The following is a 20549-nucleotide window of genomic DNA, read 5'->3' as shown; positions in this document are numbered from 1 at the left end:
GAGTTCAGGTCCAATATTGACTCTGCACCCAAGACGGAAAGAGGTTGGGCCATCCTAGAAATGTTTTAGTTAATTAATATAGAAAATTTAGCAGACGCTTTAATCCAAAGCAATTTACAGTCATGCGTGAATAAATGTTTACGTATGGGTGGTCCTTGGAATCAAACCCAATAGCCTGCCATTGTGATGCTCTACTAAGGTGCATGAAAGTGTTATAAATGCTTTGTGAAGCCTCAATTTAATATGATTCATAAGGCCTTTATTAAGCTGTGCTTATACCACCCTTTATAAAGCGCAGATTTATGTCATATTTGACATAGTGGGTTGTGTCACATTTGACATTGGTGGTTATGTCACACAGTTATGCCACATTTATGAACCATTGATAAAGCATGACATAAGGTTATAGATGATTTGTTACAAATATTTGCAGTGTTTATGAAGGATTTATAAGCTGCATGTCATTTAAGGCAGGACCTTCTACTGCATCTGTATCAAAGTCCTTACAATAACACGATGCAGGGGAATTAAATATAGCTGATGAACAAGGTGTAATGCTATGCTGTTTTATTTGAGGAATGACCTCACTGGTCGGTGCACCACATCAACACTCTATATTCTGTCAAGGGATGATGCAGACCTGTTAAAGTTGACATTGGCATCAAGGTGCTGGTACTAACATGATTGAATCAATTGCTGTTGAAGGATACTATGTGTTGAGCCAAGTGTCTTGTTCTAGGTTTGCCAGACCTGGTTCCTGATCCCAACTATGTGCAGGCCTCCACGTATATCCAGAGGGCTCACATGTACTCTCTCCGCTGTGCTGCCGAGGAGAAATGCTTGGCAAGGTAAGAGACCATTTGAAACCTTTTAAGTGTTTTAATAAGTGTCTGTGTTTGCTTTGGAAGAGGAGAACACACATCATGTTGTTCGTCGTCACTCTGCACACTTTAATGGCATGAAAGATTATCACCGGTTTTTGCAAGCCAGTATGCACGTGCTGATGAACAATCAGTCTCCTCCACTTAGAACAGATTGAAAGATTCCATGTGCCTATCTGTGAATATTCTCATTTAATGTCTCAGCACCGGACAGATTTATCTACCTACTTAGTAAAGTTACTCCTTATCTAATTTGCAGTATATAAAGTTTGGAACCCAGTTCACAGTGCAACATCAATAACCTCAAATCTGGTGCCTGTCACTAAGGCTGCATTTACACAATTAGGATATGTTGCCTCTAATTGGTCTTTCGATAATTGGGCAACAGATCAGATTTGAGCTGCCTGTGTAAACACAGCCTAAAGCGTGTCTATCTAACCTGGCATGTCAGTAAATGGTTCTCTGAGTGGTTTGGTCTGCAGTCGCAGCACACATAATGGTCCTCTGACTTTGGCCCCAGGGTTAGATGGGTACGGTACAATTGCCCAGGCTGCAGAGCATTTAAATGATGGCGAAGAACTTTGTTGTCCCACTGGCTCTTCTGTTTGCACTCCTTCCCATCTCAAGCACAGCCATTCCTCAAAGCCCTCTCATATCCTGTCTGTGTTATCAGCAGTCATGGACAGATGGCCTTGTATAATGTGTTATACACACCAATGTCAACGACAGCCATAAGATGAATTGCAAAGATTTTTACTGATACTTTGGAATGCAGGTTATTATTAAAACAATTCTTAAATGTGTTCATACTGGACGTCTCTACACAGTGTATACCTGTCCACTACAATGGTTTCTTTGCTCCAAGACTGAAAAGGTGTGCAGTAGGCTATGGAGATTAATCACAGTAATCTGTAATGTGAATTATTTATTTATCATATTCCTTCCCTGTAGCTTTTCCAGGCCCGCTCAATTCTGTCTGGTTGCAGGAACACATTGTGAGCCTGAGGTATCAGAAACTCACCGGGACAACCCTTGGGAGACTAGTTCTCTGTAGCCATCTGTACTTTCCTTCACTCATTGCTATTCCATACTTTGTGTTTGTCTCCCCACAGCACTGCTTACAGCGCTGAGACTACAGACTATGATGTCAGAGTCCTGCTTCGCTTCCCACAGAGGGTTAAGAACCAGGGGACGGCTGACTTCATGCCCAACCGACCCCGACACACCTGGGAGTGGCACAGCTGCCACCAGTGAGTAACCAAACCCATTTATGCTATTGGTTTATGATACTCAAATCAAATTGTATTTCTCACATGTGCCGAAAACAACAACAGGAATAATTTTGCACGCCCAATTTTTCAGTTTTTGATTTGTTAAAAAAGTTTGAAATATCCAATAAATGTCGTTCCACTTCATGATTGTGTCCCACTTGTTGTTGATTCTTCACAAAAAAATACAGTTTTATATCTTTATGTTTGAAGCCTGAAATGTGGAAAAAGGTCGCAAAGTTCAAGGGGTCCGAAAACTTTCGCAAGGCACTGTATTCCAGTCTGTGCTAGCAAAACAGTCCTGTAGTTTAGCATCTGTTTCATCTGACCACTTTTTTATAGACCGAGTCACTGGTGCTTCCTGCTTTAATTTTTGGTTGTAAGCAGGAATCAAGAGGATAGAATTAGGACCAGATTTGCCAAATGGAGGACGATTGAGAGCTTTTACGCGTCTCTTTGTGTGGAATAAAGCTGGTCTAGAATGTTTTTCTGGTTGCACATTTAACATGCTGATAGAAATGAGGTCAAACTTCAGCTTCCCTGAATTAAAGTCCCCGGCCACTAGGAGCGTAGCCTCTGGATGAGCATTTTCCTATTTTCTCATGGCAGTATGCAGCTCATTGAGTGCGGTTTTAGTGCCAGCATCGGGCTGTGGTGTTGTGTAGACAGCTATGAAAAATACAGATGAAAACTCTCTAGGTAGAAGCCACTACAGCTTATCATGAGATACTCTACCTCAGGCGAGTAAAACGTTGAGACTTCCTTAGATATCGTGCACCAGCTGTTGTTTACAACTATTCATAGAGTGCCACCCCTTGTCGTACCAGAGGCTGCTTTTCTATCCTGCCGGTACAGTGTATAACCCGCCAGCTATTCATGTCGGTTAATCATGTTATTCATGTTGGTGAATCATAAGATATTAGTTTTTAGTGTCCCGTTGGTAGGATATACTGTACGTGCTTTTAGTTTGTCCATTTTATTATCCAGAAATTGTACATTGGCCAATGGTACCGATGGCAAAGGCAGATTAGCCACTCGTTGCCGGATCCTCACAAGACACCCCTATCTCCTTCCTCGATACCACAGTCTCTTTCTAATGCAAATGACGGGGATGAGGGCCTGTTCGGGTGTCTGGAGTAAATCCCTTTCTTTCGACTCATTAAAGAAAAATTATTTGTTCAATTCGAGGTGAGTAATCTCTGTTCTGATGTCCAGAAGCTCTTTTCGGTCATAAGAGACAGTAGCAGCAACATTATGTATAAAATAAGTTGCAAACAATGCGAAAAAACAAACAAAATAGCACAATTGGTTAAGAGCCCATAAAACAGCAGCCATCCTCTCCGTTGCCATTGTACACAACCTTGCTATTATACTAAAAACTGTAAGACCCTTCATCTACAGGGTTAATCAGATTTGCTGTTTCACGTGACATTAAAAGTTGTCTGTTTAGCTCATTCGTTTTCTATTCGTTTGGTTAGCTGAGTTCGGTGCGTTCACGTTTGATCTTTCTGGTGAAATCATGGCTTTACTTAATACAGTATGTCATGACATCACTGATATGTTTGGACACCCTCTGCCCTGCCCTTCCTCTATGACCTTGCGTTCCACAATGATTTTGTTGGTCACAGTATGTCTGGGTTCAAAGGGTTTGTGCAACAAGTCTCAGGCTGTACTTACTGTCCTCAGCTCTATGGAATGTTGACTGCCCGTTAGCAGATTGGCAATGTTGCCTGGTGACATCACTGTTCGTTTATACATTGGTTTCCAGGGCGGGAGTTAGCCAATGCAACAGCTTGATTTGATTGGCCAATGGAAATGGGAATATAATCCATAAATGTTCCTGTCAATCTGTGCCCTGGCATCATAGACCTGGTATTATATGATAACATGATTGTGTGTTAGTGGAACAGCACAGAACCCCTTTGACTCCCGAGTGGCACAGCGGTCTAAGGCACTGCATCTCAGTGCAATAGGCGTCACTGCAGTACCTGGTTCAAATCCAGGCTGCATCACATCTGGCCAGGATTGCGAGTCCCGTAGGGTGGTGCACAATTGGCCCAGCATCGGCCGGGTTAGGCCATCATTGTAAATAAGGATTTGTTCTTATTAACTTAACTAAATAAAAATAACACAGTAACAAGTATGCTTGTTTTGAGAAAACGAACACTCTTTGCCAAATCAACTTTACTGTCCTACATTTTTCACCCCCATGGAATATTGTAATACAATGTGTAGTCAGAGTGTGCCCCCTTAATCCATCCATATGTTCATTTGTGTATTGAGCAAATGTTGTATGGTACAGAAAGTTTAGGATAAAACCTTAGAATCAGTGTTTTATGGCGACAAACATAGTATGAACTCGGTTTAATTTAAATAGATTCAGATTTCTCTATTAAGAATTATGTACATCTCAATAATCCATTTACACAATGATCCATTTACACAATGTCAATAATGATCAAACAGTACAACAGATGTTCACAGTTAAATTCCGGATGACGTACAGTGCCTTCGGAAAGTAATCAGACCCCTTGACTTTTTTCACATTTTGTTACATTACAGCATTATCCTAAAATTGATTTTAGGATCATCTATCTGCACACAATCTACACACAATACCCCATAATGACAAAGCAAAAACAGTTTTTTAGAAATGTTTATTTATTACAATTTCTAATTTATTATTTTTCTTATAATTTATTAAAAATAAAAAACATAAGTATTCAGACCCTTCACTCAGTGCTTTGTTGAAGCACCTTTGGCAGCAATTACAGCCTCGAGTCTTCTTGGGTATACCACTACAAGCTTGGCATACCTGTATTTGGGGAGTTTCTCCGATTGTTCTCTGCAGATCCTTTCAAGCTCTGTCAGGGTGGATGGGGAGTGTTGCTGCACAGCTATTTTCAGGTCTCCCTAGAGATGTTCGATCGGGTTCAAGGCCGGGCTCTGCCTGGGCATTCAGAGACTTGTCCCGAAGCCACTCCTGTGTGGTTTTGGCTGTGTGCTTAGGGTTGTTGTCCTGTTGGAAGGTGAACCTTCACCCCAGTCTGAGGTCCCGAGTGCTCTGGAGCAGGTTTTCATCAAGGATCTCGCTGTACTTTGCTCCATTCATCTTTGCCTCGATCCTGACTAGTCTCCCAGTCCCTGCCACTGAAAAACACACGCACAGCATGATGTTGCCACCACCATGCCTCACCGTAGGGATGGTGCCAGGTTTACTCCAGACGTGATGCTTGGCATTCAGGCCAAAAAGTTTAATCTTGGTTATATTTGCAAAATATCTCTAAAAATATGTTTTCACTTTGTCATTATGGGCTATTGTGTGTAGATGTATTTTTTTTTTTTTTTTACATTTTAGAATAAGAAAAAACTTAAGGGGTCTGAATACTTTCCGAAGGCACTGTACATGCAGACATCTTTGGTCCTCTTTTGTTCTCTTTATCTCTATGCAGCACAAGCATACAGTGACCCCTTACCTCTAAGGTCAAAGGTCGTGGCTACTGTTTGCCCAGGTGTTATGTGATACATTTCTGCGATTCCTGTAATCTGGTTGCACTATATGGAATGCAAACACCATCCACTAAATATTTCCCCCCTTCTCCTGCCTGGCCTCCTGGAAGTCTTTGTATTGCATTTTAACATAACTGGGAAATGACTCATGGGTATAAAGTGCAAAGTGGGATTGGAATGTTTGCTTGTTAGGATTACAAGCCAGTCTTATTCCAGCCTTCTCCATGTGTCCTTCCAAAAGTTAATTCTCTTTAGTTGACATAGTCACAGGGGGAGATCCAGGATTCCAAGGCGGGGGAAAGGGCCCTCCAGTCCAGACAGCTCTAGGCCCAGTGTCTCCCTGTCTGTCCCACTCTCACAGAGAGATAACAATCTCCAGGCTACCATCTATAAATAAACGTCTGTCGTGGGAAGAAATTATGGCCATATTTGAAACCCCCATTGCACTGAACACCTGCCTGAAAACCCCTGCCCATAGACACATACACACAAACACACACATACACACACACACGCACAAACACACTCATACACACCACATACAGAGGGTGTTTTGCAGAGAGCTGCCCTCTCAGGATACTCAGTGTGCAGCCCTTTCAATTCCTCTGGGTTTACAGATTCCCTGTGTAGTCGGTGAGATTCACCTTAGAGAATCACATGGTGTAGATTTTAGCCTGGGGAAACACACTGTTCCTCACCTGAGAGGAGCTGTTTACCATCTCCAACTGCTATGGAAAGAATGACTTCTTTCATTTGTCACCTCCTCCATTGGTGGAAAGTACCCGTCTGCCTTTCCCTCCATGCCTCCGTTCAATCTTTTAATGACTACGCCAGTAAAAAGTTGTAACTATGTTAAAACAGGGAGCATGAGGTAAGGAGACTAGGTTATTATTTATACAGTCTGAGTCAAACTGACTGAACCAGCTCCAGCATTACCACACCTGCACGACATTCCCCAAAACAAACACTGACAAAATTCTTAGTGTCTGGAATCTGGAATGTGACTTTCGGTAAAAATTGCAGGAAAAGGTGATTCATTTCAATAATTAGGATTAGGATACATTTAAGTACATGTGAGATGAATAGGTTGACAAAGCACCCCAGCTTTTCAGCCATTAGGCGCTGTGTTCACAGTTCAGATGACGTCTTTCATAGGAAATCTAACTTGGCTGAAATACGAGGCCATTACTGTATCTGGGAATCGAGATGCAATATGTTTTACATTTACCATGCTGCCATTTATTCCAAACAGCAGGAGACTGAATAAGACAGAGGATGTCTTCTTATTCACAGTGCAACACTGTTTCTAATGCATATTTAAAGGAATCCCCCATGTATGTCACTGGTATTCTCAACCTTACAGTGTAGCGGTATCTGTCGGATTTGTCTGAGTAACACAGTGTTAACAGTTAGTATGGAAAGGATATTCACAACATGCTGGTCTGCAGAGGGCAACTGTAAACAGCCAGCCCTCTCAGGTCACTGTCTGACACTTGGCATTGGTCCACATCCCAGCTACAAGATGGTAAAAGGCTATTAGAGTAAATTATTTCAGATGGACCAGCACCAGCAGTGCACTGAGACACAGAGCGGTGCAACTCATTTCACATTCTGAGGATATGATTTGTTCTCATGGGTAACCAGGCTAGCAGTGGCAAAACGCAGCATTCCAACACAGTCAACGCTGTGTAAACACATTCACACACACACACAAACAGATGCTCAATCCTTCACTTATCGTGCAGTAGTGATTAAAACTTTCCAGATTGATAGAAAGTAATTAACGAGACCTCATACATCAATCGATTGTTAATGTCTTGCTTCATCAGTGCATGGTTGTAGGTATTAATTACATTCTAGTCTCCTTTGGTACGTTGTGATATGCTTCGTCAAGCTGCACCGAGTTGAAGTGTTGACAGGTGAGGGCAATGGGCTGTTCAAATAAACAAGCACATCTAATTTAAAGACTTTGGATGGTGGCCTACAGTAAACAGTTTGCTTTGTGTTGGTTTACTGATTATCATGTAATTATACTTTATGCAAATTGAGTATGCCTCTAGTATTGGCTGTTGTACCTGTCATTAACTGAATTTATAAATGTTAAAATTAGACTCTCCGTTGTTCCCCTGCTGACCACCCTGTGCCATGCCTCCTCTCTCTCCTGCACTTTACCTGTCACAAATGAATTTGAACCTCTTTGGGCGAGGCAGCGGTATTTTGACGTCTGGATGAAAAGTGTGCCCAAAGTAAACTGCCTGCTACTCAGGCCCAGAAGCTAGGATATGCATATTATATTATAATAGATAGATATAGATATAGATATATGTAGATTTGGATAGAAAACACTCTAAAGTTTCTAAAACTGTTAAAAGAATGTCTGTGAGTATAACAGAACTGAAATGGCAGGCGAAACCCGAGGACAAACCATCCACCCCCAAAAAAATATGTACATAAAGATATATGAATGAGTGATGGTACAGAGCGGCATAGACAAGATACAGTAGATGGTATTGAGTGCAGTATATACATATGAGATGAGTATGTAAACAAAGTGGCATAGTTAAAGTGGCTAGTGATACATGTATTACATAAGGATGCAGTAGATGATATAGAGTACAGTATATACGTACGTATACATATGAGATGAATAATGTAGGGTATGTAAACATTATATTAGGTAGCATTGTTTAAAGTGGCTAGTGATATATTTGACATAATTTCCCATCAATTCCCATTATTAAAGTGGCTAGAGTTGAGTCAGTGTGTTGGCAGCAGCCACTCAATTTTAGTGGTGGCTGTTTAACAGTCTGATGGCCTTGAGATAGAAGCTGTTTTTCAGTCTCTCGGTCCCAGCTTTGATGCACCTGTACTGACCTCGCCTTCTGGATGATAGCGGGGTGAACAGGCAGTGGCTTGGGTGGTTGCTGTCCTTAATGATCTTTATGGCCTTCCTGTGACATCGGGTGGTGTATGTGTCCTGGAGGGCAGGTAGTTTGCCCCCTGTGATGCGTTGTGCAGACCTCACTATCCTCTGGAGAGCCTTACGGTTGTGGGCGGAGCAGTTGCCGTACCAGGCGGTGATACAGCCCGACAGGATGCTCTCGATTGTGCATCTGTAGAAGTTTGTGAGTGCTTTTTTAAAATTAATTTTTTTATAAGCCGAATTTCTTCAGCCTCCTGAGGTTGAAGAGGCGCTGCTGCGCCTTCTTCATGATGCTGTCTGTGTGGGTGGACCAATTCAGTTTGTCTGTGATGTGTACGCCGAGGAACTTAAAACTTACTACCCTCTCCACTACTGTTCCATCGATGGGTTCCCTCTGCTGTTTCCTGAAGTCCACAATCATCTCCTTAGTTTTGTTGACGTTGAGTGTGAGGTTATTTTCCTGACACCACACTCCGAGGGCCCTGACCTCCTCCCTGTAGGCCGTCTCAGGGCTTGATGACGAGCTTGGAGGGCACTATGGTGTTAAATGTCGAGCTGTAGTCGATGAACAGCATTCTCACATAGGTATTTCTATTGTCCAGATGGGTTAGGGCAGTGTGCAGTGTGGTTGAGATTGCATCGTCTGTGGACCTATTTGGGCGGTAAGCAAATTGGAGTGGGTCTAGGGTGTCAGGTAGGGTGGAGGTGATATGGTCCTTGACTTGTCTCTCAAAGCACTTCATGATGACGGAAGTGAGTGCTACGGGGCGGTAGTCGTTTAGCTCAGTTACCTTAGCTTTCTTGGGAACAGGAACAATGGTGGCCCTCTTGAAGCATGTGGGAACAACAGACTGGGATAGGGATTGATTGAATATGTCCGTAAACACACCAGCCAGCTGGTCTGCGCATGCTCTGAGGGCGCGGTTGGGAATACCGTCTGGGCCTGCAGCCTTGCGAGGGTTGACACGTTTAAATGTTTTCCTCACGTCGGCTGCAGTGAAGGAGAGTCCGCAGGTTTTAGTTGCGGGCAGTGTCAGTGGCACTGTATTGTCCTCAAAGCGGGCAAAAAAGTGATTTAGTCTGCCTGGGAGCAAGACATCCTGGTCCGTGACGGTGCTGGTTCTCTTTTTGTAATCCGTGATTGACTGTAGACCCTGCCACATACCTCTAGTGTCTGAGCCGTTGAAATGCGACTCTACTTTGTCTCTTTACTGACGCTTAGCTTATTTGATTGCCTTGCGGAGGGACTTGCTACACTCTTTGTATTCGGTCAAGTTTCCGGTCACCTTGCCCTGGTTAAAAGCGCTTTCAGTTTCGTGGGAATGCTGCCATCTATCCACGGTTTCTGGTTTGGGAATGTTTTAATAGTTGCTGTGGGTACAACAGCGCCGATGCACTTGCTAATAAACTCCCTCACCGAATCAGCGTATTCGTCAATGTTGTTGTTTGAAGCAATGCGGAACATATCCCAATCCACCTGATTGAAGCAATCTTGAAGATCTTCAAAGGTAAGGCATATATTAGATCGCTATTTCTGACTTTCGTGTCGCAACTGCCTGGTTGGAAAATTATTTGTCATGCATTTGTATGCGAGGTGCTATCCTCAGATAATCGCATGATTTGCTTTCACCGTAAAGCCTTTTTGAAATCTCACACCTTGGCTGGATTAACAAGAAGTTCAACTTTATTTTGATGTATTGCACTTGTGATTTTATGAAAGTTAAATATTTATAATACTGTGTTTTGAATTTGGCGCTCTGCAATTTCAACGGATGTTGGCCAGGTGGGACGCTACCGTCCCACGTACCCTAGAGAGGATTAATAAGGTAAAAGTGGACGTTTACTCCCCTCTTTTTGCACTACCGGCCACCTATTTGCCCTTCTGTCTACCCACAGACACTACCACAGCATGGATGAGTTCAGCCACTATGACCTGCTGGAGGTCACCACAGGAAGGAAGGTGGCTGAGGGACACAAGGCCAGCTTCTGTCTGGAGGACACCACCTGTGACTTTGGTCACCTGAAGCGTTATGCCTGCACATCTCACACTCAGGTAGATACACCAACACATATCTCACTAAGGTAGATTTGCCAATACATTTGCCATGGCATCATTCATTTGTCCAACGGCAAGTCGGTGTCATGGTCTTGCACTAGGTACTGCAACAATATATCATCATCTGAGATTTCAGCGAGCAACGACAACATGTCTCTTGTTTAACAGTTCTTCCACCCCACTCAGTCTTTCTATGAGTCAGAGATGGTGCAGAGGCACGTCTCTCTGGTGCTGAGCTATAAGCATAGACTGTTGAAGTTCAACACGAATAACTCTCCTCTATGTTCCTCCAGGGTCTGAGTCCGGGCTGCTACGATACGTACAACGCTGATATTGATTGCCAGTGGATCGATATAACAGACATCCAACCTGGGAACTACATACTAAAGGTGAGACTAAGAGCAGAGGAAAGTTCTGATGGTGATCTTGGTAATCTTCCAGGAAGGCGACATTCCAAAGGCAACATTCCATTGGAAAAGGTTACTGGAAAAATGTATCGGAAGGTTTTACATTTGGAAAGTTGTCTAAAGCTATAAAACATTACGTTTCCTAGACTGTTTCCTAGACTGTGGCTCATACCGATCTACTAGTTTGGACTGCCATTCAGTCCCATTGCTCTCTGCCTGTCTGTGTTGACCTCAAGTGTTTCACTGTGGGACAAATCCTAACTTGGGTTGCATGTAGTGGACAGTAATATTTGACATGTCAATATACAGTATATACAATATTATAAATACCTCACATGCGACTCGTAAGAAGACTAAACAATTAGCCTATTAAAATGTTTCTGACTCCATAAAGATAATTAAGATATACAAGCAAGCATTAGGCAATTAGGCATTAGGCAAACGTTGACTAGCAAAAATTGGTCTGAGAATTGTCTATATCAAAGGTAGGTAATTTAATTAACATTGTACAATGAATGAATGGATTCACCTACAAGCCATAAAGCTTAAGATACAAAGCATTAACAAGCATTACAAGGCATTATTCTAAGTCTATACAGTAGATTATGAGATGAATTTACAGTACAAAGCAAGAAAACAAATGTGTTTACTAGTCCAGAGGCCTGGAAGCCTAAGAAATTGGAATGGATCCTACAACCTTCCTCTAAATCAAATGTACTTTGTCGCATGCTCTGAATACAACAGGTGTAGTAGACCTTACCATGACATGCTTACTTACAAGCCCTCAACCAACAATGAAGCTCAAGAAATAGAGTTAAGAAAATATTTAAATAAACTAAAGTTTAAAAGAAAATTGAATAAAAAAATAACACAAGAAAATTATATAACAATAACGAGGCTATAAACAGGGTGTACCGAGTCAATGTGTGGGGGTACAGGATAGTTGAGGTAATTTGTAACATGTCTACGCATAGATAATAAACAGAGAGTAGCAGCAGTGTAAAAACAAAGGTGGGGGGTCAATGTAAATTGTCTGGGTGGCTATTTGATTAATTGTTCAGCGGTCTTATGGCCTGGGGGTAGAAGCTGTTAAGGAACCTTTTGGTCCTAGACTTGGTGCTCCGGTTCCTGCTTGCCGTGCAGTAGCAGAGAGAACATTCTATGATTTGGGTGACTGGAGTCTTTGACCATTTTTGGGGCATGGACTGGATACAGGATGAGAGAGAGATCAAAGGCATTTCATTCCATTTATAACATCTGAAGGTGTAGCCGTTCAACCCAAAACCAACCACCATTGAGCAATCAAATGATACCAAGTTGGCAGTAACCTAAACACTCCCAGGCCCAATCTACACAGGGTGTCACAGCACTTAAAAGCTCGATGGGAGGAGACCAATGTAAATAAGACAGACTTCCTGAGAGGAACATCAAATATTTTTGCATATAGTAATTTAGAGTTCACCCTATACAGACACAAGTAACTACAGAGATCATACATACATATAGATAGCATCAGAGTTATCCTCAGTGAACAGTAACCACAGAGATAATACATATATATATAGATAGCATCAGAGTTATCCTCAGTGAACAGTAACCACAGAGATAATACATATATATATAGATAGCATCAGAGTTATCCTCAGTGAACAGTAACCACAGAGATAATACATATATATATAGATAGCATCAGAGTTATCCTCAGTGAACAGTAACCACAGAGATAATACATATATATATAGATAGCATCAGAGTTATCCTCAGTGAACAGTAACCACAGAGATAATACATCTATATATAGATAGCATCAGAGTTATCCTCAGTGAACAGTAACCACAGAGAAAATACATCTATATATAGATAACATCAGAGTTATCCTCAGTGAACAGTAACCACAGAGAAAATACATCTATATATAGATAGCATCAGAGTTATCCTCAGTGAACAGTAACCACAGAGATAATACATATATATAGATAGCATCAGAGTTATCCTCAGTGAACAGTAACCACAGAGATAATACATCTATATATAGATAGCATCAGAGTTATCCTCAGTGAACAGTAACTACAGAGATAATACATCTATATATAGATAGCATCAGAGTTATCCTCAGTGAACAGTAACTACAGAGATAATACATATATATATAGATAGCATCAGAGTTATCCTCAGTGAACAGTAACCACAGAGATAATACATCTATATATAGATAGCATCAGAGTTATCCTCAGTGAACAGTAACTACAGAGATAATACATATATATATAGATAGCATCAGAGTTATCCTCAGTGAACAGTAACTACAGAGATAATACATATATATATAGATAGCATCAGAGTTATCCTCAGTGAACAGTAACTACAGAGATAATACATATATATATAGATAGCATCAGAGTTATCCTCAGTGAACAGTAACTACAGAGATAATACATATATATATAGATAGCATCAGAGTTATCCTCAGTGAACAGTAACTACAGAGATAATACATATATATAGATAACATCAGAGTTATCCTCAGTGAACAGTAACCACAGAGAAAATACATCTATATATAGATAACATCAGAGTTATCCTCAGTGAACAGTAACCACAGAGATAATACATATATATATAGATAGCATCAGAGTTATCCTCAGTGAACAGTAACCACAGAGATAATACATCTATATATAGATAGCATCAGAGTTATCCTCAGTGAACAGTAACCACAGAGATAATACATATATATATAGATAGCATCAGAGTTATCCTCAGTGAACAGTAACTACAGAGATAATACATCTATATATAGATAGCATCAGAGTTATCCTCAGTGAACAGTAACCACAGAGAAAATACATCTATATATAGATAGCATCAGAGTTATCCTCAGTGAACAGTAACCACAGAGAAAATACATCTATATATAGATAGCATCAGAGTTATCCTCAGTGAACAGTAACCACAGAGATAATACATATATATATAGATAGCATCAGAGTTATCCTCAGTGAACAGTAACCACAGAGAAAATACATATATATAGATAGCATCAGAGTTATCCTCAGTGAACAGTAACCACAGAGATAATACATATATATATAGATAGCATCAGAGTTATCCTCAGTGAACAGTAACCACAGAGATAATACATATATATATAGATAGCATCAGAGTTATCCTCAGTGAACAGTAACCACAGAGAAAATACATCTATATATAGATAGCATCAGAGTTATCCTCAGTGAACAGTAACCACAGAGAAAATACATCTATATATAGATAGCATCAGAGTTATCCTCAGTGAACAGTAACCACAGAGATAATACATATATATATAGATAGCATCAGAGTTATCCTCAGTGAACAGTAACCACAGAGATAATACATATATATATATAGATAGCATCAGAGTTATCCTCAGTGAACAGTAACCACAGAGAAAATACATCTATATATAGATAGCATCAGAGTTATCCTCAGTGAACAGTAACCACAGAGAAAATACATATATATAGATAGCATCAGAGTTATCCTCAGTGAACAGTAACCACAGAGAAAATACATATATATATAGATAGCATCAGAGTTATCCTCAGTGAACAAGTTTCAGATAGAAACCATATTTGGATACTATAGAGATAGCAGAGATACAACAAAGGACAATGCCGGAGGACTAGTCAGCCCTTCCCCCTCTGAGGGGCCAAAATTCTGGGGGGCTGTCTAATCCTTGGGCATTGTTCTTTGTTCCTGGACCATTTGCCATGCATCTCCAGGTGTCAGAGAGCACATAAATGAGCCTAGAGCACACATATCTTAGTTCCTCATCAATTCCCCATTGATATCAACAGATGATTTAAGCAGCACTTCAAATGTTTTATTTATACATACAGTATCTCAAATCAAGATTCTCCCACCAGTCTCAGCCCAGAATTCCAAATCAAATCAAATCCAATTTTATTTGTCACATACACATGGTTAATAGATGTTCATTTAATTTAATTTTTTTATTTTACCTTTATTTAACCAGGCAAGTCAGTTAAGAACACATTCTTATTTTCATTGACTGCCTGGGAACAGTGGGTTAACTGCCTGTTCAGGGGCAGAACGACAGATTTGTACCTTGTCAGCTCGGGGGTTTGAACTCGCAACCTTCCGGTTACTAGTCCAACGCTCTAACCACTAGGCTACGCTGCCGCCCCAATGCGAGTGTAGCGAAATGCTTGTGCTTCTAGTTCTGACAATGCAGTAATAACCAACGAGTAATCTAACCTATCAATTTCACAAGTGTAAAGGGATAAAGAATATGTACATAAAGATATATGAATGAGTGATGGTACAGAACGGCATAGGCAAGATGCAGTAAATGGTATTGAGTACAGTATATACATATGAAATGAGTAATGTAGGGTATGTAAACAAAGTGGCATAGTTTAAAGTGGCTCGTGATACATGTATTACATAAAGATGCAGTAGATGATATACAGTACAGTATATACATATACATATGAGAGGAGTAATGCAGGGTATGTAAACATTATATTAAGTGGCATTGTTTAAAGTGGCTAGTGATACATTTTTTACATCAATTTCAATCAATTTCCATTATTAAAGTGGCTGGAGTCGAGTCATAATGTTGGCAGCAGCCACTCAATGTTAGTGGTGGCTGTTTAACAGTCTGATGGTCTTGAGATAGAAGCTGGTTTTCAGTCTCTCGGTCCCTGCTTTGATGCAGCTGTACTGACCTTGCCTTCTGGATGATAGCGGGGTGAACAGGCAGTGGCTCGGGTGGTTGTTGTCCTTGATGATCTTTATGGCCTTCCTGTGACATCGGGTGGTGTAGGTGTCCTGGAGGGCAGGTTGTTTGCCCCCGGTGATGCGTTGTGCAGACCTCACTACCCTCTGGAGAGCCTTACGGTTGTGGGCGGAGCAGTTGCCGTACCAGGCGGTGATACAGCCCGACAGGATGCTCTCGATTGTGCATCTGTAGAAGTTTGTGAGTGCTTTTGGTGACAAGCCAAATTTCTTCAGCTTCTTGAGGTTGAAGAGGCACTGCTGCACCTTCTTCACAACGCTGTCTGTGTGGGTGGACCAATTCAGTTTGTCCGTGATGTGTATGCCGAGGAACTTAAAATGTACTACCCTCTCCACTACTGTCCCGTCGATGTGGATATGAGGGTGCTCCCTCTGCTGTTTCCTGAAGTCCACAATCATCTCCTTTGTTTTGCTGATGAAAGTACTGTGTAAGTTATTGTTTTATTCCTACCTGCCTAGCTGTAGTGGTATCCTCTTGTGTCCTCCTCTGCCTCTCAGCTCCAGGTCAACCCCAAGTACCTTATCTTGGAGTCCGACTTCACCAACAACGTGGTGAGGTGCAATATCCACTACACGGGACGCTTCGTCACAACAACCAACTGCAAGATATCTCAGTGAGTATGGCAACATCTCTTTTATGACACTAGTCAAAAGACAAGCTCTCATTATTATGCCAAACTACCTGTTAGAACTGTTTTTTAGCGTATTACCTAATGATTCTGTGAATCATGTTCATCAATGTCACCAAGATGAATGATTACTGACAGTTTTATACTGCCTCTCATAAGCAGTAAGGCTATTGGGACTTTCAATGGGTTGATTAGGAAGTGTATTCTTACACTCCGAATTACTGATAAATCCTTTTTATGAAAGTGACTCAGCTTTAGAGCATACTTTATCTGAGCAATGACAATGTACAGGTGAGGTGATAAATCACCTCTAGTTCTATGGAGTATATATGGAGTACACAGATAATTAAATGGTGCGAAAGCATTCAGAAAACCATGTCACCCTATATGAGACAACAGTGATATGTGAAGTTTTATTTGACATTGGAACAATATAGAAACATATAGTGACAGTATATACCCTCTAGGTATGTCCTAGTTGTGAATAACAACAAACATGCAATTTTGTTTTTTTATTGTTTAATTTCAGTTTTCGTTTTTGTGTTAGGGACAGAAAGCATGTTGAGCCATTTGTATTATAAGGTTTTTGGGGCTGATTGATCAGGTTTAAATTATAAACTCCATCTCAAGTGCTGGTACTAAAAAATATGGTGAAAGGAAACTCTCTCTCACCCATGTTTACACCAATCTAATGCTTTTTAACTTTAGTGGTACATATAAGACGAACAGGGGCAGACTGGGACCAGAAATCAGCCCTGATAAACCAGACATTATTTTCACTTGAGGCCCCCTCACCAGCCCATTTTATTTATTTAAGGCCCCCATTATTAGCCAGATAATGATGATTTTGTGCAACAACAAAAAAGTTAGACAGGCCCACTGGGCTAAAAATGCACCTGCCCATCTGACATTGACCAGTCCGTTCCTAAAGGCGAATGAAGTTGGCTACTTAGCCAATTTCTTTCCTTGTTAGCTAATGATAGCTCGTGACAGTGATGCACAAACTAGGCCTATTTGAAACTTACCCATCTCCTGGCAGCATTTCAGTAGCTTTAAAACACTTCAAAAGCATGAAAACCCCATTCGAATTCTGTCCAAAGTTTAGGGGACAAAATGAAACAACATACAGTAATTCATGATTGTTTTATTTCATTTGAGTTCGTTTTGGAGTCAAAGATAATAGTTTTAGTTTTTCGCACGGGTTTATTCATTAATTCATTTCAGTTTCTAAATAGTCTTTTCATGATTGGTTTTTGTTTTAGCTTCAGTTTAAGTTTACTATAATAACGTTGCCTCGGTCTACAGAAAGGGCCTTCAATAAGAATGTGTGGACAGGTACACTAACCTCTCTGTCTCTCTGTGTTATCAACACCCGCCTCATTGTGTTGTTTGTTCTGTGTCCTTCCTGAAGGTCCTGATCGGACGTGGGAAGGGTGAGTCCTCCAGGACAGTGCTGTTCCATTGAAATGTGAATGGAATTCATTTTGTTATTGTTATTGTTGTTGCTGTTGTTTTGTTTGTGCTGTTTTTGGTTTCCTGGGCCCAGAGTGAACACGGGTTCCAGTGGCACTGAAGAGAACATGGGGATATATACACAAGCACACAAACTGAAAACCCATACCAAACACATCACTCCAGTCTCTCACCCTCTCCATTGTTGTTTTCCTTCTATATTATCCATAACCTTCTGTCCCAGACCAACCCCACTGCTCTTATTTCTACACTGACAGCCTTAATGAGGCTTTTGTCCATGAAATAGTAAACATCTTGGACATTGTGAATACGTTGCTCACAGCTGTGAGCAGAGTGGCTCGGTTTAGTTTTAAATAAGGTGTGAAATGGAGCTGGTGCTGATATTAGTGGTCCCAGACGAGTCTGGGCTCAACTGCAGTTCAACAAATTAAAAAAATGGTGCATTCATCCACGCTGTCTGGGAGGGTGACATGGCAGCCCAGCCAGTGACTCACTAGGACCATTATAGTGTTGTTTTTCTTCTTCTCTCAGCCTCTTTGTGCCAGGTTGAAACATTGTGATTCTCTGAGCACATTTGCATAGTGTGATATTATGGAGAGATGACAGAGAGCGGAGAAGCCAGGTCTTGTTTGTTTGCACGCGTTCGTCTCCATCAAGTAGTCCCTCAACATAAAGAGGCTGTCAGAACCTAGAGCGTTACCGCCTCTAAATACCGTCAAAGTCAGTTTTCCTCCTCGCCCTTCATTTTTGTATTTGTCTCACAGGAAAACATAAAGCTTAGTTGGCAGCTTAGTTGCCATTTATTTTCAAGGAGGTGCTTTTCAGAATGAAACTTAAATTGGATTTTGTCTTTAACTACCAACACTGGTCAGATGCCAAATAGGTTATCTGTGGCTTTGTAAGAAGAATGTACATGACAATTAACCCACTGTTGCATGGTTTTAGCTATAGAGAACTGTACTTGCTTTAATTGATTGTATTTTGATTCTTCTCTTCTTTAATGAAAGGGGTCTTTAGTACTGTGTTTAAATTGTTGCTATATTTGTGAAATTCCAGGAACTCATATATAGTTTTTTAATGCAAATCCAGATCATGCATTTGATTTGTTCAAATTGAGTGTGTTGCGGCAGAGAGTGACTGTAAAGAAGAAACTAATGTGGTAAAAACCTATCGTTGTGATGCATTACACTAGTAGGTTTAGCTTGGCATTACAGACAGACAGAGTGCCGAAATGCCGCCTCTACCTACCTCTAAAAGAGTGAGCTATTGTTTTGAGTTGAGTATACGGTTTCTATTACACATCCCTGTGATGACGGCCCACTATGGCCTCCCACACACTCCATTGCAACACACGCCTACAGTAAAACACTTAGAAACATGAACAAATGCAAAACAGGTCTAGTCTTGTAATATGGTATATAAACAGCATACACGTTAACATGACCATTTTAAGATTGTACATAGTAGTCTATCAGTGCTGTCATTGACCAACACTTCTTTGTATTCTGGTTGCTCTTGATATTGTATTTTTACCAAGACAGGTGGAAAGTATAATTAGGAGATTCTATTCAATCAATGGAATGACACTATTAGACTTGTGGATTATAGCAGGTATTATTAAATATATGAGTATATGTTGATTTGCTTGAGTTCTTCTGTTCTTGAACACCTGTCAAAAATGACATACCTAATAAAGACGTACATTTACACCTCTCTCTATAAAGGTGTTTGGAATGACATGTGACTGTTGTTTACAGGCTGTAGTTACCGATGTGGTTTCTGTCACCGTGTTAAAAAATGTAAAAAGATCTTGCATTTTGTGGGATAATAACACAGTAATGGATCAAAAATGTATTCAAGGTTTCTGGACATCTGCATGCACGAGACATAAACATTAGACCAAACTTCAAATGCTGGAAAGTACTTAAAGTTCCAGTTTCGTGTGTGTATCTCATGTTAGGATTTGGACGTACATCCTTTTTGTTATGGGGCCTTCATTTTATTCTTCCTCTTGTGTGTGAATAAGAATTCCATGGTCAGTTTGGGATTACACTGCTCCGGAGTGTTCACATAATAGGCCACACATCCAGACAAACATTGCTGTTGATTCAGAAACGCCCCGAGATTTGAATATTGAAAAGTTATTTATGGTTTCCCACTCTGAAAATGTCAGGTGAAGGTATGTTTAATGCATTATGGCATTTACTGTAGGTCTGTCTGTGTAGTCGTGTACATTTATCATGCAGCATCCAGGCAGGAATGCAAAACAGACCTTTTCAGGTTCACAAAAATATACGGTGAATACAAATATACAGACAGCTCTTCATGGCCAAGCAAGAGACACGGCTGTCTCATTTGTGCCGTGCAGCAAAAGCTTTCTCAAATGACCCCAATACTGAAAAGTAACATTTGTTGACGTGTTTCTCTATAATGATGCTTTTCCAAGGCTTATTTTACGGAGCATTCCTGACCCCACGGTACAGGCCAATCTAACTAGACTACAAATATGTGGGTTAGTGATACACACTTAAAGCAACAAGAGGTAACAGGAAAGCCTGAGTAGGGGGTATAGAACATATCACAGCAAGCAATATCCACC

General features: G+C 40.8%; 1 protein-coding gene across 1 annotated transcript in view; it reads left to right on the top strand.

The window, feature by feature from the left end:
* LOC118393799 (lysyl oxidase homolog 1-like) overlaps positions 1-19659 on the top strand; it is a 32382-nt gene extending 12723 nt beyond the window's left edge. Inside the window, exons 2-7 of the mRNA XM_035786876.2 lie at positions 740-848; positions 1994-2131; positions 10479-10635; positions 10932-11027; positions 16347-16462; positions 17889-19659. Coding sequence (XP_035642769.1) covers positions 740-848; positions 1994-2131; positions 10479-10635; positions 10932-11027; positions 16347-16462; positions 17889-17895 — 623 coding nt within the window. The 3' untranslated portion in view covers positions 17896-19659. The remainder of the gene's footprint in view (positions 1-739; positions 849-1993; positions 2132-10478; positions 10636-10931; positions 11028-16346; positions 16463-17888) is intronic.
* The last annotated feature ends 890 nt before the right edge of the window (positions 19660-20549 follow it).

The sequence above is a fragment of the Oncorhynchus keta genome, chromosome 14 (genome assembly GCF_023373465.1).
Source record: "Oncorhynchus keta strain PuntledgeMale-10-30-2019 chromosome 14, Oket_V2, whole genome shotgun sequence".
Lineage (NCBI taxonomy): Eukaryota > Metazoa > Chordata > Actinopteri > Salmoniformes > Salmonidae > Oncorhynchus > Oncorhynchus keta.
Note: the sequence above shows the minus strand (reverse complement) of the source record. Positions and strands in the feature narration are given on the sequence as shown.